The sequence below is a fragment of the Chaetodon auriga genome, chromosome 11 (genome assembly GCF_051107435.1).
Source record: "Chaetodon auriga isolate fChaAug3 chromosome 11, fChaAug3.hap1, whole genome shotgun sequence".
In the NCBI taxonomy this organism is placed as follows: Eukaryota; Metazoa; Chordata; class Actinopteri; order Chaetodontiformes; family Chaetodontidae; genus Chaetodon; species Chaetodon auriga.
The window spans coordinates 15,972,040-15,996,747 of NC_135084.1; the positions used below are offsets into that span (position 1 = coordinate 15,972,040).

Sequence of the window (24,708 nt, forward strand, 5' to 3'; positions counted from 1 at the left end):
CAGTTTACCTCAGACTGAACCACAGGGCTTGATGTATGGTCAGCCAACTGTGACTGTGCCTAATAGTGGTTTGATTGGATGACGGTTGAGATCAAAAGAGATCATAAAGAGAGGTTAACCAGTGTGAGAGCTCTGAAGGTAGCAGTGCAAGATGAAGGCCCGTTATCTTATTATTTAGACAAAGGACACGCTGATGCAAATATGCACGTCTGCTAGCTTGGCGTGTTGAAAGGCTGTGCTCATACTTAGTCATTCATATCTTATGCATGGACTGCACTGCTCAGAAACTGTGTCCCATCATGCAACATCTCCCACTCATCTGTTGTTCTGTGGTTACACATTTTCTGGAGTGACTGATTCATTAAATAACAGAGTTGTTTTCTTGTTGGCTGAATCCAAGCAAATAAGCGGCCAATGCATAAAACTGCACCAACTTTGTCTTGGACTGATGCACGCACGCACGCACACACACACACACACACACTGGGCTGATTTGTTTGATGTTTGCTTTCAAGACTGCACTTCAGCGCATACCAGTTTGCTGCTGAAAAAAACGTATCTGCCACTCATGTCTGGATGTTGCTCTTTATAGAGAGGAGCTCATTGATCAGTGCAGGTTATAGACAACAGGGAGCCAATTAGGGCAACAGCTACCATCTTGGTTGTTCTCCGCTCTCAGAAAACACCTGAACGGCCTGCTCTCCAGAAGGTAATGGGCCCCCAATTTCATGTGTCTGTTGTTCGCAGAGTTGCTTATTGACAGAGAACTCTGCGTCTGTCTCTATTTAGGAGGAAAGCTCATTAAAGTGTTGCGAGGGTAAAAGGGGATCGCGGCTAAGACAGGTGACTGTTTGATAGGAGTGTTGTAGCTGTTGCTGTTGCTGTTCTTCTCTGTGCTGCTGTTTCGCCTCTTTAAATTCACAGAAGGTGTGGAAAACACGAGACCGGCGAGAAGACAGGCTCATGCTTTCAGTTTATTAACGAGGCCCAGGAAACCTAGAACTCCAAAACGCCTCATTAAATAAAAGATAATGAAATAATTACTGACATGACTCAATGTGGAAATAATGGAAATAATGTCGTCAGGTATAATATAAACTAGAAGAATCTTAAATTCTTTTTTAATGATTAAAATGTGGATGATGATTATGAAAATCTGCCCCCTTTAACTCATTCATGTATTTTTATATGAGTAATATCCCACATAGTGTATTTATCAACATAGTTAATATCATGAAGAAGTGATTTATCATACTAACTTTCTTCTTGTATGCTTTAAAGAAATATTGGATACAGTAAGTGATAAGAGATCACAATTTGTGGATTAAATGGTAATGTGTTGTAGCCTATAACCTATGGAGGCTAATTTTGTTGCGCTTTCCTTTATGCCACTCAGTCTGTAATTCATGTGTGTGTGGTTTTTTTTTTTTTTTTTTTTTAAATTTCAACTTCACAGACTTCATAGGCACTATCAAAGACTAGTCAAGGTCAAAGATCGACAGTCAGCGGCAGTAATCCACCAAGAAACAGTAGCAGTATGCCCACAAAAGGCAGGGGAGAGGTTAAATAGTCTATTAGCCAACATGATAAAAAAATGTACTGAGACAAGCAACAACATCAGACAAGTGTAAAGCATGTAAAATGACTGTATTAAGCAGTCGCATGTGTCACAGTGCTTTTCCTCTAATATGCAAAGAACAAATCGTAGGGTATCTCATGATAAAGCTGCTATGTGGTTAGAACACGTGCTTTAATAAAAGAGGAAATGACCTTAGTTTTTGGCTCTGCAGTACTGTGTGCAGCTGAGAGTGTCCTCCTGCTGATGGAGCTCTGTTAGCCCAGATTTGAGTTCTGCCACAAGCTCCGTGGTTAGGAGGTCCAGGTGAGCTTGGAGGCACACTGTTACCTCCTGATTCATAGGTGTGGTAAGCGATGCCGACACAAACCGAGCCCCCGATGAAATAGAAATCAATCACTGCCCTTAACACGCACGTACTGTATACAGGCACACACACACTATTGCCCAGTGCCCTTGAATGAATGAAAGTCCTGTTTGTTAGAGCAATAACACAAAATGGAGTCAACCTTCAGGGTATAGCTGAACAGATAGAGGTTGGTGGTTCTAAGCAGCAAGTACATGACAAGGACAACAACGTCATTTTGAGGAACGTCACAGTAGCATTTCGAGCAAGCATGACGGCCAATTACTCCAAAGAATTGTCAAAGTACTGTACAGCGCGCTCCGAGGCAGAGGGCATTTTCTTTTAAACATGTGGAACATTGGACGTATATTTTTTGTGACGTCTAAATGCTTTCGGACCTTGTTTGGCCATTATATAAGGGCGCTTCTCTTGAATACCCCACATGTATATTCATCCGGTAACACCCATTCACATGCATGTTGGCTTGTTGTGCAGAACGCTGGAAGTTAGCCTCAGGTGATTGTGCCAATGATGGCTATAGTACGATAAAGGCTGATGTCATTCGAGCATGTTTTTCCATTCCACCTGCTTCCTGATAGGATAAAATGGTATGTAACCCCCTCTGGAGAAATGTTAGAGGTTATGGTCTGGGTCAGAACTCATCTTGGTTATTTGCTGTGCTCTGTGTGGGGTGTTTTCATTATAGACAGACTCTCTGCACGTAATGTATGCAAACTGTGATTTCCGTCCTTGTTTCGATAGCCACCGCTTCTAAATTCATGTCAGAAATCACAGTGAAAGGAAATTGGCCGGCTTATTAAATAGACTCATTTTTGAGCGTCTCCCTTCGATTCAGACCTAATTGAGAGAAAAAAAAACAAGAATGTGAGCCTGTGTGTATCACCATAGTAACAAGCCATCTAGAGATTGGTTAAAAAGCGATACACGAATTACACCTGTCAAGAATTAAATGACCAATTATGGCATGCGTACATGGAGGAGAGTATGATTTGTGTGTGGTATGTAAATACATGACCTTAACAGGGCTTTTTTCCTACACTGTCATTTGTTCAATTTGCATCGTCCATCTACATTAAAGTGATTATGCTGCCTCTTATTTATTTGTCCGAGGCCATAAATCTTTCTAATGTCAGATTTCCGTGGTGATTAGAGGGGCAATTATCTGTGCTTTCAGTCAAATACAGTCGAAGATCAGCAGAAGACGCGTCAGGCTTTTTGTCAGAGCCTGATTGACAGCTGCTTACCTCGTTCAGGGTGAATTATTAGGCTTCACAGACGGGCGCAGAGGTGATTGTTGGATGCGAATTCCAATGATGCGATTATCAGCCATCTATCTGGGTTTCCAAGAGTGATGGAGAGTGCAAAGAAAATTATGATATTGATTGTTGAGGTCTGAAACTGCTGTGGTGCCACTTATTGCTCAGCCTCGCAGTGAACTGAGTGAAACCTGCCGTTAGTGTTACGTGGTTCGTTCTCCTGACTGTTAAAACTCCTAAAGCTTTCAGCTGCCAAACAACTGCGTCCAGAGGGACTAGAGATACAGCCGTGCTTGAGCATATTGTCTCTGCTCTGCAGCCAGCCTTTTTACAACAGAAATGTTCTAATGAAGAAACTTTCATTTGGGCTTCTTTCATTATAATGCCTAGATCTTAAGCATGCCCTCATTTAAGCCACTGGCCGTCTATTATCTGCTGACATTAAGATGATAAAACTCAAAGACGTTACGGATGACAAGTGCTGACCTTTCACTCTCCCAGAATTCAGTGCGTCGTCTATTTTTATCGCAAACCACTGGGGCTTGAAATGTTGTATCAATGGAAGAGGTGCAGTACAGCATTATGAATCGACAGGAAAGTACATTCAAGTTTTTTCCTCCATCATTTTCCCTTTAGTCGTTAGCAAGAGACATTAATGTGTCTTTACTCTGTCCTCTTTTGTTTGAGCACAGGGACGGGAAAGAAAGTACGTGTTAGACAGCATGGGCTGCCAGGCTTACATTACGCTTTTTTCATGTCACCGTCTTATTGTTTCTGTTCGCTCGCCCAGGAGACGTCACAGTTGGGACAAAAAGCTTGCTTGGAGTGCAGCCATTTTGAACAACGACTTCCTGTCCTGTTGTGAGGATGTGTTTGCTGTCCATTGGGAAATGCAGAGAGATGTAAGCCCGTTGGCTTGTCTTCCTGTTTGCCGACATCGTGGATGTCATCTATTTAGTTCAGTGTCCACAAATCGTCTAATCCGACTCTGGCCTGCAGTGCTCAATAGGGCTGGCAGAGAGGTGCAGCACAGAGCTAATGTGATTCTGGAGATGGACAACCTTTTCAGTGACACCGATAGCTTTGGTATCCTTAATGAGACCAGTGATCACGCAGTGCTGTCATGTTTGCCAGTAGTTGGATAGTTTGGACTTCAATGACCTCCATCTCATCGTTTCTTCAATGCTGAAGTTTGTAAAGGTTATTTTGCACCCCTAAACATAAACCGCTGCTTCATATCTGACTGTATAGCTCAACATTTTATTGCTATTTGTCTAAAAAAATGTTTATTATATGTTCACACTATCTACCACCCAGCCTTTCTCAAATCACCTTAGAGTGCTGATATGAAAGTTGTGGTGATAGCGGTGACATGTATGGGCGCCGTCCTGAGCAGATTGCATTCTGGGCTGTACCTGTGTAATCTCTAAAACACATGGCAGCCTAGGTAAGCCCTTAACCTCAGGATCAGCAGGCTTTGGCCCATCATATCAAATCAGAATGCTCCTGTTTATTTTTGCTCTTTAATCTCTTTGTTTTGCAGTAGTACTGTATGCTAGAGAACACAAGTCACGAGTGTTACAGGGAAAATAATTTGATCATTGCGACACTAGCTGTGGGGATTTCTTAGTCGCGCATCACTCATGTCACTTCTTATGGCCTGACAGTAATTAGCCTGTACCATTTGGCCCCCTTATTTCTATATGGTTCAGTAGGCATGACCCATACACAGAAATAACAGCTCTCCACATGGCCCTGTCAGAGTCAGCCTTGCACCTGTGTATGCGTGCATGCACATTCATATGTGAAGAGGCTACTTATTCGTCCTCCCTCTTCCTGTTTGCTGTGACCCAGTGTAGGTCTGTAACCCAGGGACACAGGGTAACTGTACCGGCATTAAAATAGCAAACAGGGGGAACAGAGCATGTTATGAGATTCACTAGTTTCACGTCTCCCTGGGTTAGGCTATAAATAGCCTCTCACACTGGAATAGAGTTTTCCCCAGCGATGCGGATGAAAGCCAGAGGAACAGCTGCGCTTAAGCCAAGTCCTGTTAGATCAGCGGAGTCACATGGGCATGTTTCTGTCTGTCTCTCCTGTCTTTTCTTTCCATCTCGCTCTCTGTCTCTGGCCCCTCGCTCTCACTTCCCATTTCTCTTGCTCCTAACTTGTCCCGCTATCAGTCTTGTTGTTGTTGTTGTTCTGTCTTGCTGTCTTACGGTATCTACGTCTCTCCGTCTTCCCCCTCTGTCCGTCCTGTGTATGCTCAGTTTCCTGTCTTCTCTTGATGCAGTGTAATTTGCCTCTCTCTGTCATTATCTCTCCCCACCTTGCTGTGTGTTCTGTCAATCCATCTTCTTTCCTCCCTCAGACTGTTTGAGTGGGTGTCCGTCTTTGTCTCCCATAGCCTCTGTCTCTTTGTCCCCGTCCTGTATCCTCGCTGTCAGTCCCTGTCTTTGTCTTTTTCCCTCTGTCATGTTTTATCTGTCTTTTTCTTGCTAATTATTAACAGGCCTCCCATGTGTACTCTGTTAATTGGTACAATCCTAATATTAACACTGTTCATCCGTCTTGTTATAAAAAGGTTTCTTGAAGTAGGAAGATGAACTACATACATTTTTTAAATAGAAATTTTAAGTAGGTGTCACATCAACACTTTCCATATTAATAACTATACTGTAAAGTGTCTATAGTTAATAGTTATAGCAGAATGTACAGTATGTATGTACTGTCATAGAGTATAATGAGAGCTGAACTGAATCTGCATCTTTAAGTTATAAGGTCACTTTGTGAAATTAAGAAGTCTGTCAGTAACAATTGTAATCACGATCTGATGTCATGCTGCATGTGTCTTGTGTGGTTTTTGACAAAATAGCAGGACACAGTAAAGTTGTTTACCTTGCTGAGAGGTTGGAGGTGTGAACTGTCACCCGCTGCTCCTCATCTAACAGCTCACTGTGGCTTCTCTTTCTTTTTTGTTTATTCCCTGCAAATTTAAAAGTGACCCGCTGACAAAAAAATGCTGAAAATGGCCGTTGTCTTGTTTTGTAGAAGCATTTTTGATAAACATTCACTGTCAGTGCCAATCTCAGTGACCTTACGTTTCATCACAACCTCATGTTTTTGCCAGTCAAACACTTTTAACGTGGACTTGCAGCAGTAGGAAATGTTTGCATTAGCAGAAACTGAAAGTAGCTCTGATCCGGCGATGGGAGAACAAGCAACAGTGAGGCTAATATCAGTGACATAAAATTAAAAGCTGCAACACTGAATTACATACATTCATCTGTTCCTGTGAATCCCTTGTGTGTAGCGAGGCCAATGGCGGACTCCGCCACTAACGTTGAAAGCCACCATATAGAGAAGTGATTACTGATGAGTAAACACTGAGTGGCTGTCGCTGAAGAAAGCCTGACCATAAATAGTATAAAAAATGAGGCTTGATTTTATGAAAATATTAAGGATTGTAGCTTTAAAGACAAAAAGTACCTGTTTACCAAGTGTGCATTAGCACAGAACTCACTTCGAGATGATATTTATTTAGAAATCTTTGCTTCTCTAATCATACCATTTTTCCCCTTTTGAGTTTGGTCATAAACAACATTTACAGACTTCATCTGCTCCCCCCTCTCTCTCGCTTGCTCTCTCTCTCTCTCTCTCTCTCTCTCTCTCTCTCTCTGCCTGTCTCTCTCTCTCTTTCTGTCTCTCTCTCAGTTTGACATCACAGGTGTGTATATATAGCCAGCAGATGGATTCTCCCATGACAGGCTGCTTCAGTGGCTTGCTCTACCTTGGTGTAGGCCCACCGCCGGCCACTCAAATGAACTAGAAGCAATTCCTTGTTTACATTGTCTCTTCTGATCTGGCCAACCATCAGTTTATGACTGCATCCATTATTCATGTGTTCCCCTTCGCCACACACATGCTCACATGCGCGCACACACAAACACACACTGCTGCTGAATGTGTTCTTATAGCCCCCATGTTCAGGTGTGTACCAGTGAGAGTTGCTATTCCCAGATCAACCTGGCATCCATCTGAGGTGTGCAAACATTACCTGAAAACAACTACAACATCATGAAATCCACATCTTCTTCACATTTTGAAATCCTTGTACAACCCATGTCTAACTGTGTTGTATTTTTAGTTTGTTTTTAACTATTTCATGAAGACATTGTTGTTTGGTGTTTCCATGATGTGATGCAGCTCAAGCACACCTGTCAGTTAGCAGTATTTACTGCAAAATTGCTGTCGCAGGATTTATGTCTGAAGGCATTTACGGCATGCTTGAAAGCAAATCTAGTGGAAACAGTGGCAGGAGGGCCTGGAAACAGGTACTGCTATTGTGAGATGTGACTTGCGTGACACACAGTAGTTCTAGTTTGATGTTCCTACTGTGTTATATGTGTGATGAGTGTGAGGTTGGTGGGGCCCTCTGGATAAGAGGTAACTGCTGAACACAGCCTAGCACATGCTATGCCACCACAACATGCCTGAAATGCTATCGAGCAGGCACACAGCCAATCAGAGTGAAACCTTAGACGTCTCTGTGCACGGTGACCTGCATGCGCACGCACGGTTTGATGAGTATTTGTAGCATGTGACATGCTGGCTACGTAGTCAAGTTAGTCCTGAAGAAGTATGGATGAAGGGTGGTGGGTGGTTGGGAGTTTAAGAGAGGACAGAATCTTAATCATCCAGCCTGCATATCTAGCCTGCAGTTAAATATGCATATTTAAGTATTTACAGCTTAAATTCTCTTCCAGGTTTTGTGATATGAGCTTGAACTTTGAAATGTTCCAAAATTTCACAAGGTCAGTCAGCTCCAAGTGACAGTAGCTGTCATTTATAATCAGACACTAGTGTGACTTTCACAGACAAAACTAAATGCTTCAAATTACACTCATGATGGGTGCTGTAAATGTTTGTGAGTCTCCAAACACTAAGGTATTTAATGAGTATTTAAAGTATAAGTAACTGAATTATCCACTGCAGTATGGAGAGGCCCAACGGCAGGAGCAGATAATGATCTTATGACTAAGTCAGGCTTTTTTAGGGCCAGTTTATTGGCATTGTTATGGGGTTGGAATCAAATTAGGAAAATGGCAGCTGTGTCCATGCCATATCATTATGAAATGTAATCCAATTTGACCAGACAATCCTCTTGAAAGGGACAGAGCACTCTCTTGGGCCCATCTGTAATAGCACTGCTCTTTAGCCCTGCAGACATACTCAAGTTGCCGTCCGGTTTGTTTTTGTGTTGGGCACGTACAATATTGGTCACTCCAGTGGTTGCTGGGTCCTGGGATGGATTGTGCAGGGTGTAACAACAAAAACAAACTCACAGTAATCGCAAATCGTGTGTTTTATCTACGTCATCGTTTTAAAATGTTATGGGGTCATCTAAACAAACTGTAGCAATGTGACATGTACAGTACTGGGAAACAAATTCCACTCTGTTGACATAGCACATAATCTGTTTTGATGGCTACTTGTCGGATGTCACTGTGAGGGGGGACATTGTAAAGTGCTGCATGTGTACTCTGCAGTAATACAAGCCTGCCTATTTGGAAAGGAGCAATGGGCTGCCATCAAGAGGGCTAAAAGTTATTGCAATTCCAGGGATTCTCCATGTACGCCATTTGCTGGGCCTAACCCTGCGGTTTTATGGGGATCAGGGTGACACACATAACTTTACTCTGCCTCTTTGTGCATGCGTGTGCAATGCATAAAACTTTAGGATTTTGTTGCCTCAAAGGCCATTAAACACATGGGAATCTACTCATCCTCCCTTTCAGCCAGAAGGATTGTGAAGCAGAGTGCCTGCTTCTGTCAAATCAAGAGTGAGTGAATGGCTGGAGAGGAACAGCTGCATGCGGTGACTGTGCCAAGCAAAGCATGTCAATGGACTGCCATGCAATTCTGAGCGCTCAGTCGGACACCAGAAGGGACGTTCAAAAGCCTGCATGAGAACAACGGTCTCACTCTCTCCACCCGGAGGAACAATTAACTTAAAGAGTCGTATGTGCAAAACGGCAAGAGTAACTGCCGAACATTCTGTGGTTATCTAACACACATACCCACTCAAACATATTCAGGCACACATATTTAACATATAGCAGATGGATGCCGTCATGGCGTGATCCTTTTTTTTTGCCCTCAGAGGCTGTAGCTTGTCATGAATGTGGACATGCATGAGCTCATGAATACAGAGTCGTTCCACTTAACAGGATATAGCTCCACAACAGGGGCTAATACAAGTAACCTTTCTTAGTTTGTTGGTAATATTCAACAAACTTAAGTGTTCTTAGGGGTCTTGATGCCTGCATATGGTTTCCTGTTTTAGCAGAAATTGTTTTGCCCATAGCCAACAATGTCTCTCTATCCTCATTATTAAATGCCACTTCAAGTTTGTGCCTTGTAATACTCCCCAGTAGATTCTCCTCGTCCCAAAAGCAGGCCACCTTCCCATTTATTTATCTTCAGTGTGCTCCATTTCCTTATGCAGATTATTATTTTTTTCTTCCAGGAGGCTCAGAAGGTGAACCACCCCACCAACAATCAGGCAGCAGACACACCGAAGGGTGCTGATGAGAAGGAGGAGGTCCCAGCCAGCGAGGTGGGATGGATGACTTCGGTCAAAGACTGGGCCGGTGTCATGATCTCCGCTCAGACTCTCACTGGCAGAGTTCTGGTAGGTTTTCCCTCTTCTAGTGCATATAAATATCTCAAGCCCCATATTCAAATCAAATCCATCAGCAGCAGTTTGGTCTTTCCTCAGGCAAACAGGCTGCGACTGGTTTTCACACCCAAGTTGGCTTCCAGATTAATCCACTGTATAATCCACTGCCATGTACACATTCACTCACCTGTTTTATACAGGTCCCACTGGAGACATACTGTAAGGCAATTAGTTTGATCCCCACACATGCTAGCAGATACTCAGTCCTCGCTGAACCTCAGTCAGCTATTTGGCTGGCACTGTCCAGCTTTCTTTCTACAGCAATGGCCTATGTGTGGCACGCTGTAACTAACTCTCCTGTGCCTCTGCCAGCTGAACCGATGAGTGTGTGTGTTTCTGTGTGTGTTGGTGTGCATGCACATGCTTGTGTGTGTGTGAGGGGGAGATTTATTTGTCAAGTACCAGAGGTAGCATATGTGGTGTTTGTGCAGTAGGTAAGAGGCTGTCACTGTGGCTTTTTTCTTGCCATGGATTACAGTCCCTCTCCCCTCCTTTCTTTAGCTTCATCCCTCACTCTGCCCCCGGAATCTCTCCTGCACTCAACAACTCTTTGCCAAATCCTGGTGTATCTGCAGTAGTGCCTCCTCTGTCCTGTGCTGCTTCATTATTAACATTAAAAACGGCCTTTTCATCAGCAGTGTTTCTCACTTGCTTCTCCTCTCAGCTTAGCAAGATGTCTGCCACTTAGTTCCAGTGAGCGGCAGACAGTTAGCTATGAGCTCTAGCCTGTAGCTCGAGCCTCATTCTATTAGGTGCCTTGATTATCAAAAGGCTTCATGGTGTCTGATTAGAACTGGGGCCCATTCGGGTCAACCCTGTTATTTCCATGCTATACAATGTGCCCTGACCACTGTTTTCCTGTGTCTTTATCAGTTTTGTGATGTTCTCACAGAGTCAAGATATTGAGGGTGTCTCCATTAGCTGCCCTTCAACACCAGCTTTTTACCTTGAAAATGTTCTGTTGCAGCTCAGAAATGTAGTGTGTGGTTAGTTCCAGAAGATGTATGCTTGCCGTGCATGTCTATTTACGCATTGCCTACGTGCATCCGTCTCCTTTATAGATAGGGTTTTGACAACATTCTTTGTTTTTAGCTATTCTTAGCTCTGTCTCATCCAGCTTTCCTTTTACATCCTAACTTGCATCAGAGTAATAACACCGGTTAAGTCTGTCTTGCACTGACATCCACTTTGCATTTGTGGGCTGAATGAGGCAGCGGGGGGAGTCAGGAGCGAGATGGATCCAAACTAAAATACTGTCATTGTTAATGTTTGCTGGAATGTGACAGTTTTTTCACGCCTGGTGAGAATAGCTGGGAGTTGAGAAGGATTCAGGCCTTTGGTGAAGACGATGAAAAATCCTGAAGAGAGCTGTCAATTTTCTAAATGAGCCTCTCTTTCATCACTTCCCCACTCACACAGCTCTGCTGGCATGGACACAGCTCCCTCTCACTTTCATCTTCTGCTCTGACTGAGTGCTTCCAATCTGCCCTTTATGTATGTATATGCATATGTGTGTAAGAGAAAGAGAGAGCAAGTAAACAGAGAGACAGACACCCCAACAGAGAGACAGACAGGCAGACCGAGAGTGAGCCGGAGCTTGGTTGTGAGAGATGGTGAGAAATAAGGCACTGGTTGCTTTAAAGGGGTTTCTAGCAATAGAGATATCCCGGTGTATCACCTACTGTGATTTGTGCTACTTCTGGTGGGGCTGATAATTCTGCCCAGTGGGCTGTGTTTGCTTACGTGCTCAGTCTAATGATATGCAGCACAATATGTACTGATGAGCGCTCCATGTAGGTGAATGAGTATCTCCTCATGTGGGTGGAATGTGTACGTTTGTGGATGCATGTATGCTAGCATTTTTTGCACACATGCAGTGCATGCATGATAGCTTGTGCATCTAAGTATGTGTGTGCGTGCGTGCGTATGTGTATGTATGTATGTGTGTGTGGGTGGGTGATTTTGTGGGACTCTCACTCTCCCATCAGTTCTTCACTGCAGATCAAAATTGCGGTGAGTATCCGTGTACACAGAACCTGGCTGGTAACCATAGCAACTGCCGTGTAGTGGCGCTCAGTCATTTGACATTAAGGGGGTGTCTGCCTGGGCAGAGCAGTGCAGAAATAACACACACACACACACACACACACACACACACACACACACACACACACACAGGTGGGATTAAAGCTTGATGCAGGCTCCATTCTATCCAGGTAGAAGAGCCAAAGCCAAAGCAGATTGAGACAGATAGCCTCTGGAAGGCAGCCCTCCATCCCCGCTCATTTGTTTGCCTTGATGACTTCACTGCTAGTGAAAGATCAAGTATACCCTCAGGCTTATTGAATTACCAGACAAATCTAAATCCACCTGTGGCAGCAGCTTGGCCCAGGAGTCCCCCCCCCCCCATATTGTTTTCCCATGCTGGGCTGAATTACCGGCGCGCGAAGAACAAGGCCTGTTTTGTTATCGGTGCCTAATGTGACTTTGCCAAACTACTTTGCTCTGATGAGAAAGGAATTAAATGAACACATATCCACCCACACTGCATGACCATTAAGACCAAACATGTGCTGCATGAGAATCATTCTGGTCATCAGCGGCCCTGTTTTAAGTCCCATCATTGAGCCCATAGGCTGCAGGAGCAAAAAGCTATTAAGGCTGATGGCATTCCTCAGACCATGTAATAACAGTGAAGAAAGAGCAGCAGGGGCACACATGGACACGTGTGTGTACGCGAGAATTTATGTGTACATCTTTGTGCCTTATGTGGCTTCAAGAGACAAAGGTGCAGGTAATATGTTGTTTCCCCACAGTGGTCATATGTCAAAGTCCCCTGTCTCTGTGTGATCATAGCCTCTGTAACCTACATGCATGAGCCCCTCCCAACCACCCTCACACAAACCCAGAGCCATATATCCAATTTCCATTAGACCCTGTGTCACCTTATGTGCCTTATGAAATACCGGGGGAAATGATTGATGCGAGCGTGAACCTGTGTTGTGCCTCTGTGTGGGTCCTTAGCTTTTTGTATCAACCATCACCTTTACAGTATCAGCTTATCAAATATTTATGGCCCCATTCACACATGATCTGCCTCTAGTGTAGTTTTCAGTTGACACTAAACTCGGGGTCAAAGGGAAAAACACGCGGGGTAATGAACTTGAACATAATCGAACATGATCCTCTGCTGGTAATGCGGTCATAACAAAACAGAGGAGGATAAAAACACCAATGTTCTCACAATAATCAGTCCCTAATGTTTTTAAATGGTTTGTGTTTGGAAATTGATTGACACGTGAAAAAGACAGTCTGTGGGGACTTATGCAGAGCAGGATGCAACTAAGCGACTAAGTGCCAGCTGCAGCTTAAGGAGGAAGTGTCTCTCTGAGCCCCCCGAGACAGCTGTCCGCACAAAGGCATTGCATGTGGAACGTAGGTGAAAGGCAAAGCACCTCTGGTCCGACACTGGATGGCTCATCGGTCTCTTGACAACCGTATCACCCCAGTTGCTTTGTGGAAAGACCTCATTAAGTACTCAAGGGCACAATGTCCGAGGAAATGACTAGTCGGACAGCTGGAAATATGAGTAGGCTGAATTCTTGTGCTGCATTACCACAGCGTCTCATCTAATTGATTACTGCGTTACCGCTACAATAACAACGTATGTAATCTCATAACGTCCAACAAAAACAGTGAGGATTAAAACCTATGAATGTAGATATTCGCCCTATCTCTCTGTGCAGTAGATTTGCACGGCATGGTGGGTCCAGAAATAGGTCAGCCCTGCCATCTTTCTTAATGGGATCTTGGGTGGCAACCAGGGACCATCTGTTCACATGGCCCGCTCCCTAAACCCTATGGTCATCCCTCTGCCTACCCATCCACCCACACACTGCATGGCACTCTGCATATTGACCCCTGTCATCTGCAAATGCAACACATCTGTCTCGCTCTCTGCACTAGACTGACAGCACATGAATTCTAAATGCAATTGTAACAAATCCAGCACGCTTCATTTCTTTAAAAAAACAGATTTTGCAATACAGCCTCTGACTGGAAGCACTTTTCTTTCTCACGCTCTCTCCCTGCGTATACCTTTACCTTTGATTACCCCTCTCTTACCCCCGTCACTTTTTCTCCATTCTCTAGCTTATGTGTGAGAACAGTTGCTTACAGTGTGTGTGTCTTGGCAGGGAACAAGGTGAGATTGTGCAGAGTGTGTAAGCACGCTGTGGGTATGTTCCACTGTGTTTCCATGTGTCCTGAAACATCCTGTTGTGCAGAAAATAAGTGTGAATGTGTTCTCTCGCACCCTCCGTGATTGCCTTGCTGCCTGCACGGAGAACAGCTGTCATACAGTGCTCTACTTTTCAGTACTTTTCACATTCGTGCAATGTGTGTTTACCCCTATGTACAAGTACATTTTTTACAGCAACCTGCCATAGTCTGTTTTCATCCCCGAGTTTACCCATGAACATATGTGTGTGCGTCTGATGTGTGTTTTCCTGACTCAATATGGTGTGTTTCTCCTGGGTGTGTGTGCCTGCGCAAGTGGGAGTGTTCTTGTGTGCACCCATGAGTGTGTGAATGCATGCCTGTGTACGTCTGTTTGGGTTGGCTAATTATGCTTTCCCGTAGCGTGTGTGGAACTAATGTATTGCTGTCAGTAAACTCCTCAGCATGAATACAGCTGTCAACACAGCACCACCTCTTGCATCCCGTTCCTCCATGACAATAGCCTTGTCCCTTTGCATAAAAGCAACAGGCAGCATCCGTCTCTTAATGTGCATTCAGTAGGATAAGGTATCTTGCCCATCATATTGCATGATTGCAATGATGTATTTTCCATCCATGGGGAGCAGTATGTTTACTCATATAGTGTGTACAACAGACACCACCCACACATGCACAGGCACAAGCACCCCTGAATTAAGACTTAGCTGAACTCATTGCCACAGTATTGATAATGATGTTTTTTATGTCAGCATTCTGTATACCCTGATTTGGCAAAGCCTGCAAAATCATGTAAATTATCAAATTGATGTTCCACTGTAATGCAGTACATGAGACCAAACTCTTCATTTGCAATGTTCATGCATGAAGAAAAAATGTCAATATCTGTTTTTGTAGAACAATAACACCAAAGGATCAAATTTCTGATATGATGTGATTCTACTGAAACTCAATAAATAACAATATTGGCTTTTCACCCGGCCCAACCCCGGACAGACGGACACAAACACACTCAGTTCTCATTGTGTCCTTCAGAAGTATCCACCTAAGAAAGTGTCTGTCATGTTGACTTGAGAAATAAACAATCAGTAGCCACAGACACTACCTCTCCCGGACTCGTCACACACGCTTCACAGCCCAATATCTCTGTAAATTAATAGTGGTGGACACGGACAAATGTATCAATTTTTCACGTCTCTGTTCAGCTTTCAGTGACATGACACTTTGCTCCAGCAGTGTGCTCCTCCATAATGAAACTCAATTTCTGAGCCAGTTTGCTCCTAACTCAGAGTCTTAACTCAAACTCGGTGCCCTCTGAAACCTCCGGGCGGTCGTCCTTGCCTCCTTCCCATTTTTCCCAGTTGTTGAGTTTAGCTAGCTGAGCAGCTTATTCATTTTGTCATTTGCCATAATTTATCAGTTCAGTCGATGGCAATCCAATTGGCATTGACTTAAATCCTGTGAACGGTGATGAATGGCTGTTTATGCTCGAGGGACCGAGGGGACGAACACTGCAGCAGAGACTGAGATGGAGGGAGCAGAAGGCAAGAGAGATGGGTGTGGTGCAGACACTGTCTCTCATACGCATGGCTAAACATGTAGGAACACATTAATCCACAACAGCTAGCAAATGTTAGCATGCTAACATGCCAAACTAAAATGAACATGTTAAAACAATACCTGCTAAATGTCAGCATTTTGAGCATGGGTGCAGGCTGACGCTTAGCTCAAAGCACTACTGTGCCTCAGTACAGCCTTGCAGCCTGTGTTGTTATGAAATGTATTCTATTTTTAAGTATTGCTTTGTTTTAATTTTAGTTTGATTCTAATGATTAATGCAAAGTGGAAAATCGCTTTTATGTGTTTAAGACAGAAGGCACAAGCGCACATTTTAGAATTCATACAGCTGAGATTTTACGCCATGATAAATGTTTGTTTATTTATTTTCTTTATTGGTTTCTGTCTTTGATTAAGTGCTGCATGTCACTGGATTTAGTTGCAGTTCAGAATGTATTCTCATACCATGGCCACAGTTCAGCTGTGTGAAGGCAGCCCTGTTGGCTTGGTTTTTCTGGGCTGCCGCCACATAAGAAACATAAGTCGTGCACTGAGCGCTGGAGGAGTGTTGCGGGAGGTGGTGGAGGGGATGAGAAGGAAAGCAGGGTGTCATAGCAGGAAAGGAAAGCAACGGGAAGCCCTGCCATCATGCTGTATCGTTTCAGCTGGTAGAAATTCACACACTGCTTTCTCACTTAGCAAGCAGACATAGTGCTGTACATCTGATCATGCATATATAAATACAGGCATGGTGTACTGGATTATATTATCCAGAAGAAAATTCCATCTCAGAGTAGGAGTGGAAGAAGAGTGCAGCGTGTGTGAAACAACTTTACGGCTGGACTTCCTTAACGGTAAGCTAAACCAGAGAAGAAAGATTCAGTGGATTGAATTTTAAATATGCACCAAGGCTAAAAATAGTAGATTGAATCACCTAATGTAAAACATTATTTAGACCATAGTGTAGTTATAGTTTCTTTCTTCATTTGTTCCTTTTAATTGATCAGTATTACACTGCTTTTAAATGTGTGGCACACTGGGGAGAGTTTAACAACTCTGAAATGGTTGGCTTCACTTTGTCCCCATGAATGATTTTCCCTGCAGCCCCCCTTAAGACCCATCATAACTCTAAACCGTGCCGGGGGATGACTCATCGTTGCTTGTTCTTTCTCTCTCCTATCTATAAACCCATCCATTTGCCACCTGGGCCTCTGTTGCTAAAGAGCCAATGACCTACACCCGTCTTCTCTCGCCACAGCTCATGTGCCCTTTATCTGCCCCACCCTCCCTCAAACTCCCTCCTGAAAAGGTCAACAGAGCAGACAGAGGAGTGATGTTTCACTTAGCCAGCTACCCGGCCTTCTCCTTATTAGATCAAAGTCACCTGTGACTTAGCCAGGCAATGTGTCTGAGACACTGTGGCGACAGTAAATGCACAATTGTTTCCTTTAGTCTGGGCCAAGAGCAAAGACTCAGCGCATTTTTTTTCTAAAAATATTCACAAATTAAATCATGCCAATATAATTGAAACATATGAAGTGTTTTATTTCCTAATTTGTTTCACACAGCTATCATTTGTGGGAACCACTCTGGTGGCATCGCCCTTGGAGTGTGTCGTGAGGAAATCCAAAATCACTTAGCTAATTACAACAAGTTCACCGTAGCTTTTAAACAAGTAGCCCATGCTTTTAGATAATTAAAATATTGCCTTCCTTGAGTCTCAGCAAGTGACTGTAGTAATGACATTCTGTTTACTTTTTACAATGTGATTATTTATGCTCTGCAGAAACCTCGGGCTGAGGAGTGACAGGGTAGTCAGAAATGAGATTACTTTTAGAGTCACAAGCACATTAGACTGCGGGCTAGAGACAGACGGACAGATTGACAGACAGACAGTCACAGAGCAAACAGTCGACAGGCAAATAGGCAAACGGCGGTCAGGAAATTGCGTGCAGACAGAAAGAGAGAGAGGGACCGAAGCAGGCCGTTGCAGAGGATGCAGACATTCTCGTGTTTGTCATTTGGAGCCGTCACCTCCAAAGACAGCGCTCTCCCCGTCTCATCTTTGTCATGGCTGTCTAGTGTGATCTCAGGGTGGTGAGTGACTCAGTGCCTCTGGGATGACGCACACCTAATGGATCAGAACTTGCAGCATCACATTGATCCAACCGCATCTAACGCTGCTGTCGCTGCCAGGCGCATTTCTTCAAAGCTTTCCAAAAACAGGATTAGGGACAAGATTAGCAAAGAATGAAAATTCCTTTGGATGCAATACTGCTGATTAAACAAGTGTTTTCTTTTATTTTCCCACTGATGCAGAAGTGCATTATTGTGGAGCAAAAAGGAAGGATAACTTCGGTTTTACACCTTATTTTCAGCTGTCCTTATTCTACAATATGTGCAAACAACATGCTGCCTGTGCCTGCCTGCAAACTAGCCCCCGGTGCATGTTTTTTTTCTAGTGTGTCTCGGTGTCCTTCCCTGCTCATCTGTCAGTCAATTTGATTCATTGGTTCATATATAATTCATAGGTGAATGGTGAAGGAGCATTTCTGACATACCCACAGAGACCTTTTTTTTTTTTTGCTCCTTGACATGATTTTTGACTGCACAAAGGGAAGATGAATTATGATTTCAGTTAGAGGTTCCTTAGTAGAAGCAAACAATAACTCAGCATGTGCTGCTAAAGGATGGTAACTGACCCAGTGGTTCTTTAAGGAGGAAGCCAACTACCTCCCAGCTCCACACTGTAGGTGTTACTCTCTAACTCAGTTTCTGCTCCAAACTCCCTAAGCATGAAGAGAATTTCCCAGAGGAGACTGATTAAATATCAGATTATTAACATCCAACATTTTCTCCATGCAGGCTTTATATGCTGCATGTCAATTGCTCTGTGAATCAGGAACTGCCTCCTCTTCTCAGTCTGGCTCACCATCTATACATCAGCAGATCTGAGTCACACACAGAGGGAGAGATGGTGTGGGAGTGAAAGGATCATTGGAGCTGGGGCTGACTGCATCCCTACCTCTGCTTTATAGGGTGGACAGGTTATTATTGCAGCAACATCAGTGGTGGAAGATGGATGATATGGTTCCACTCCTCCTAAAACTGACCTAAGAGGCAACAAAAAGCAAGTGTCACATAATGTTTTCTATTGATGGGAAACACCTCCCTACTGTGCTGCAGAGCCTCAGAACGTGAATGATTGAGTGCCAGCTTTCCATGTGTAGGCACTGCTGTATTATATGCTTCATATTTCAATCTATTTTGACCGTCCTATGACTCCTGTGACAGCATCAGACCCGGTCGTAGATGTGGTCTCAGGTTCGTACTGAATATGCTGTTGTCACTCGTGTCATGTTTGCGCTTCTAATTGCTTATCAGAGGAGTCAGCACAGTGGGGACCATCTGCTAAGGCAGGTTTCAGATCCGTTTACCCCCACTGGGATTCTGTTTCCTGGGATGGGACGGCCACACAGTGTCCCCAAAACACATCACCTCCACCAACCTGCCGCTCGCTGCTCACAGTTTCCATGAGATCATTTGGGGACGATCGCAGGTGATGTAAGAGGTGCAGGCAGGGAGGGAGGGAGAAAGATTATTGTATGAGCAGGTGAAAGTGAGATATGGAGGGAAAGGGAATGAGAAGACATAAAAGCAAGAGGAAAGTTCATATTAGGATTGACCCAGACAAAGATCATTACAGCTTTTAGAGGTTGAAATGCATGCTTTCAATTTCAAAACACAAGTTGTTTTAATTGTCTTTGTGCTGTTCTGGATGTCAAATATGTTTAGACGTTTCTTTTAGGATATGCCAGGCAAATATTCTAACAAAGTCTAGCCTTGCTCAAGAGTAAATCAGAGAAGTGGAGACATTTTTTGGCTTTGTAACTGAGGCTGTCTCAGATTAGGAGCCATGGCAAGGTGCTAATTAAATGGTTTGTAGGTCTCTCTCTGCCTCCGGCCCTAAATTGCATCAGTATTGACTTCAAAGCCTCAGTGCATCAAAGAAGGACCAGAAGCGGTGCGACTTTGCTCAGTTCCTTCTCTCTCTCCTCTGACACCAGGGAGACACATTATGAAGTCTTACTTTCTTATCAGTACATCCTGGGTGCAAGGACACAGCTGGATTTGACCGCATGCACAAAAGCACACGCTTGCATGAGTAATGCGTATGTCGGCTATGTGAGTGCATTCATTGTGATTATTATGGGATATGCACAGGGCTGCACTTACAGTTGGGGTCAGGCACAGTCAGAGTGAAGGTACGGGGAAATTATCCTTCAGGTTAAATCAACACTAATGAATGAATGAAAAATACCTTGACTGGTGCAACCAAGTGCGAGAATGTCGCGCGCTTCGATCCGTCACACATTAGCTCACGTAGCTCTTGAACCTGATCACATGCATGAATGCAGACACCGCTCCATACTTTAAGAAATGCATCATTTCTGCTCTGCAAGATATGAATTTTTTATTCATTCAGTCAATCAGCTCCATGATAGATTGGCTGTAAAGCAGAAGCTGGGGAGAGCTCCATCATGGGGTTACGTAGATGAAATAAGGAAAGCATAAAAGTCCCTCTGACTGAGGGGCTTAAAGGCGAGGCCATCACAGCCTCTGAGGGCTGTCTTGGTTTTGTGGTCCCTTTTTATTACTTTGCTGCAGCTGTTTGTGTCTCTCTGGCACATCACATTCACAGTTATTCCCACAAGTGGCACATCACCGTGGCAACATCACATCTCTTATTCACAGGAATGAGCTTTGTGCCCTCTGTCTGTCTCTGTTTTTGTATCACTCTCTCTCCACCATCCCTGGGTGCTTCCGTGCTTCGTGTCCACTTTTTCAATGAGCTCGAACGGTCAGTTCACCCAGATTATAGATACAGTGGTTTTGTATTTAGGTGGTGGCAGATATCTCTGAGACAGATGATCTGAATTTCCAAGTAAAACCAGAACTATGCGCATTATAAAGATGTTTTTGAGACTGTCACCATCAGGTGTTTCAGCAGATTCCCAATTATACGATACGTTTAGCTCAAAACAAAGCCCTCCAGTCAGCCATCAAAAACAACTGATCAAAAATTAGCCAAATGAAACGGAGCCAATTAACAATGACAGAAGCTAAATAAAAACATAAGATACTTTCTCACTTTGTATCATTATTATTATTATTTTTAACTCTTTGGCTTTGTAAGTGTGAAGTAAGTAAGTTATAGCTCCTGTCTGAATTGACACTTGCAGCGGCTCTACCCCAGATCCCATTTGAACATTTGAGATATGAGTGTATACAGCAGCTTTATGTCGCACTTTCAATCATGCATGAGAATGGAGAGGTGGATTGTAAAAGGCTTGCGTCTGATATTAAACCTATAAAATTCACAATCTGCAGGGAACCGACTGCCTTCTGGGCAGTAGGCAGCTGAACTTTCCCCGACATGTGTGTTGGATATTGAATATTGATACGGGTGTCAGTGCTAGTCCACAAACAATCAAACCAGCAGACTATCGTCAGAGGAAAGGTGAGAGGTGGAACTGAACTGAAACCACCTGAAGGTTTTATTGCCATTCTGCTGAGGTGTTTATGAAAATATTAAAAAAAAAAAAAAAAAATCAATAATATTGAGTTTGCCAATTTATTTGTTTTTGTACATGTGATTAAGAAAAAAAATGCAAAGCTGTTCAGTACACTGATGTTCAACATCATTTCAAATGGACTTTGTGTAACCGAGAGAGTAAAATCCTTTTCTTGCTGTCTCTGTTGGACTTGGATTAGCTATCGTTTTGCTAGGAAGGCTATTAATTATCTACTAAATGAATAACTCTATGACTAAAGTGGAATTAACAATATATACCCCAAAAGGCAAAGGAATAGAAACCATTAGCAAATTACCCTTCTGTTCGTCTCCCCTGCCATATCTCAGAACTACACACGCATACTGAGGGATCAGTAAGTCGTAATGAAATTGAATATAAAATATGCCGGCTTTGTTTGAGACTTCAACCCTTCACAGTCAGCTATGGGCTTGTTTGGTGAAAGCAACTGCTTTTATTGTTTCGGTGTGACACCTGCATCCCTCCTGCTGATGGGTGATGGTATTAAAGACGTGTTAAGGTCATTCATGGCAGGTTCCAGGCATCCGCCCACCTTATTGACTGAGCTGGACAGCTGTGTGTAGGGCTTGATCCAATGTGGCAGAGAGCAAACTGAGGAGGGATACACTGAGATGCTGCCGCTCTCCACTTTACACGTAGCCTGCCGACAAACACGGAATACTAACACAGCTTTTCCTTCTCTGCGGATCCGAGTCTCATCTTTCACCTTGCTGCGAGCGAGCTTTCTACCTTATCAGGACCCACTTGATTGTTAGCGAGTGAAAGTGGGCTCTGACGCCGATGATAAACTTCTCATTAACCTTCAGGAAATTAAACGAAACCTTGATTTAATTAGATAAAGATCATGTCAGCGCTGCGTCTCCTCCGAGATGAAACCTATGCGCCCGTGGGGGGGGGTTGGGGTGGGGGTGGGGATCTCTTGGTGATACAGAAGGGTGGCTGGAAAGAGAAAACAGGATGTGGTGCAGCTATATTTTTTATATCATTCAGATGGTAGTTGATCCATTTGCCTTATTGGGAGGGAAGCTGAAGTTTTTAATTCCACATTTGGCAGGGCCTGGTTGTTCTTCTGGCAGCCAAATGCAGTATGACATTTTTGGAGAAGGATGAAAGGTTCTGCTGAATTCTGCAATATGCATCAGACAAAGTAATTGCTCTGCATGCATTGTAATAGAAATGGCGGTGTGATCAAGTTTTGATATTATTAACTATGTCAGGGATGATTTATGCAATGATTAAAGGCACATAATGGAACTGTGTGGCAGTCACCGGTGCCTGGACATCCTTTTAGTATTCACACAGCAGACTTTCCTTCCTCCTTGTTTTCTTACTGTGCATAGAGTGGTCATTTTTCATTGTTCCCATGGAATAATTGTGCCAGTTATGTAAATGTCAAGCTGGCTATTGGTTGATCCATGGCACAATTGTATTCCTAACAATACTGCAATAAAAAATCAAGGAGCAAAATGAATTTGACTAAGGTGTTTACAGATCCCAGTAACTTGAAGGACTGAGCAGAAATATGTGTATTTATCATTATATTTACTCTGATTTTGAGTAACATGATGCACCTTCAGCCTTTTATTCTTCTAGCCTGTCTGCACTTCTTTCTTGTACTGTCTATCAAACGCGACTGTTAAACTATAATGCAGCCACTTTGTGTGAGTTTGTGTAAAGCAGCACTGAAGATGTGAATCAATAGTAGCATGGGTGCCGGTGACAAGTCGCAGTGCTCCTCGACATCTCCTCGTAAAACCAGGAAAACTGCCTGCAGATTTGTGTTTCAATCGGGGGCTAGTTTGTGAACAAACACCTGAGAGGAGCAGCCCCACTCAGTGTCATGTTGTGAGGCTGAAAGAATTCCCTGCATGGTTGATGTCTGAGGAGAGGTCTTATGGGAGATCAAGTATTTTCTTTTTAGTCAAGCTTAATGGGTTACAGGGAGGGCAAGAAAAGACGAGGCTTTGATAGGATTCAATCTGAGGCCTGCAGGGGTGCATGAATTACCAGAGGTAGGGGCCTTATTCAGTGGTAATGCATATTTCACTGAATTGTATGAATAAATTACTATCAGCTTAAATATATTACCACAAAGTCTATTTTTTAACTTTATGTTGACAAATTCTCTCTTTGCTTATCATTTAAAATAACACTATTTAGTAAGAACTGTCTGTGTGCAACTATTTCAAAACGTAATCACCAAAGTTCCTCTTCATCACATCTTTCTGAATGAAGAGCAGCTCTTATCTTTCCAAGGTTCAGCAGGAAGGACTGTTGATGGACCAGTGGGACATTTACGTGGGTCAGTTGATCATCAGGCAGCGGTCCAAGTGAGGGATTCCGCCAAAAAAGCCTTTAGTCTTGCCATTTCTCATCTAGTCAAAAGCAACTTACAGTAGTGCCGGTCAGTCAATGTTTTGGAATAAGTCAGATTGGGCTCCACCTTTCACAATCGTGCTAACTACTGTTCCTAACCTGGCGACTGTCTGCTAGACATGTCACCCCCTGCTCACATAACGTCTGCAGAGTGACAAATCTAGCAACCACAGGGATTGCAGTTATTGATTTGACTCAGCTATGTTTGACACTCTATTAATATGGCTGATTTACCCAGAAAGGTTTATAATGACAACCATGTCAAAACAACTGAAGCCTCCTCCCTCCACGAGAACGGCGAGTGCTGCAAAAATAATATGCAAATTCATGTATGACCTAATCTGGCAAGTAGATACTTTCCTCTGAAAATAGCAGCACTACGGGCAAATTAGAGCAGAGGGAACTTAGTGCTGGGTACTTCAAATTGTTAAATGAAAAGGAAAAACCTGTACAACTCTCCGAGGAAGTAACAGTTTGTTCAGCTGGAAAATGATCAAGCGACAGTGTTCTGTTTGTAATGATTCTGACAGTTTCAGAGTAAAGCAGATCAAGCTCGCTAAGGGCAAACAGTAACTGCAACAGCGCATTTACTGCCCACGACAAGAGCTGGGAACACCCATGTTTGGAAAAATGATACTCAACAACCCCTTATCAGATTGAATAGTGTTCTGGAAAGCTGGACTGAAAGGGGGACGGTGTGTCTCACAAATTGTCTGGTTTTATTTTTACATGACATGCACAAGAGGGCAAATCTGAATTGAGAATATCAGAATTGCATCAGGAACTGTCAGGGTCATTTCTATTATATGATGCTGCTGTGTATCCTTTGATTAAGATTTTTGGTCTGCTTAATCTATCATGGCTTATTTCAGTGGTTTCCTGCTGGGACAGTCAGCATAGATAAGGGACAGATGAAGTTCCCATTGGCAAATTTAAGCAGCAAAAGTGTTGAAACTCTCTCTCTTTTTTTTTTTTTTTTTTTT

General features: G+C 43.4%; 1 protein-coding gene across 18 annotated transcripts in view; it reads left to right on the forward strand.

The window, feature by feature from the left end:
• The window catches only part of kcnma1a (potassium large conductance calcium-activated channel, subfamily M, alpha member 1a), a 131,880-nt gene that overhangs the window by 24,112 nt on the left and 83,060 nt on the right, over nt 1-24,708 (forward strand). For all 18 annotated transcript variants that reach the window (XM_076743852.1, XM_076743853.1, XM_076743854.1 and 15 more), the window contains exon 2: nt 9,729-9,893. In XM_076743852.1, the coding sequence (XP_076599967.1) occupies nt 9,729-9,893 (165 nt within the window). The remainder of the gene's footprint in view (nt 1-9,728; nt 9,894-24,708) is intronic.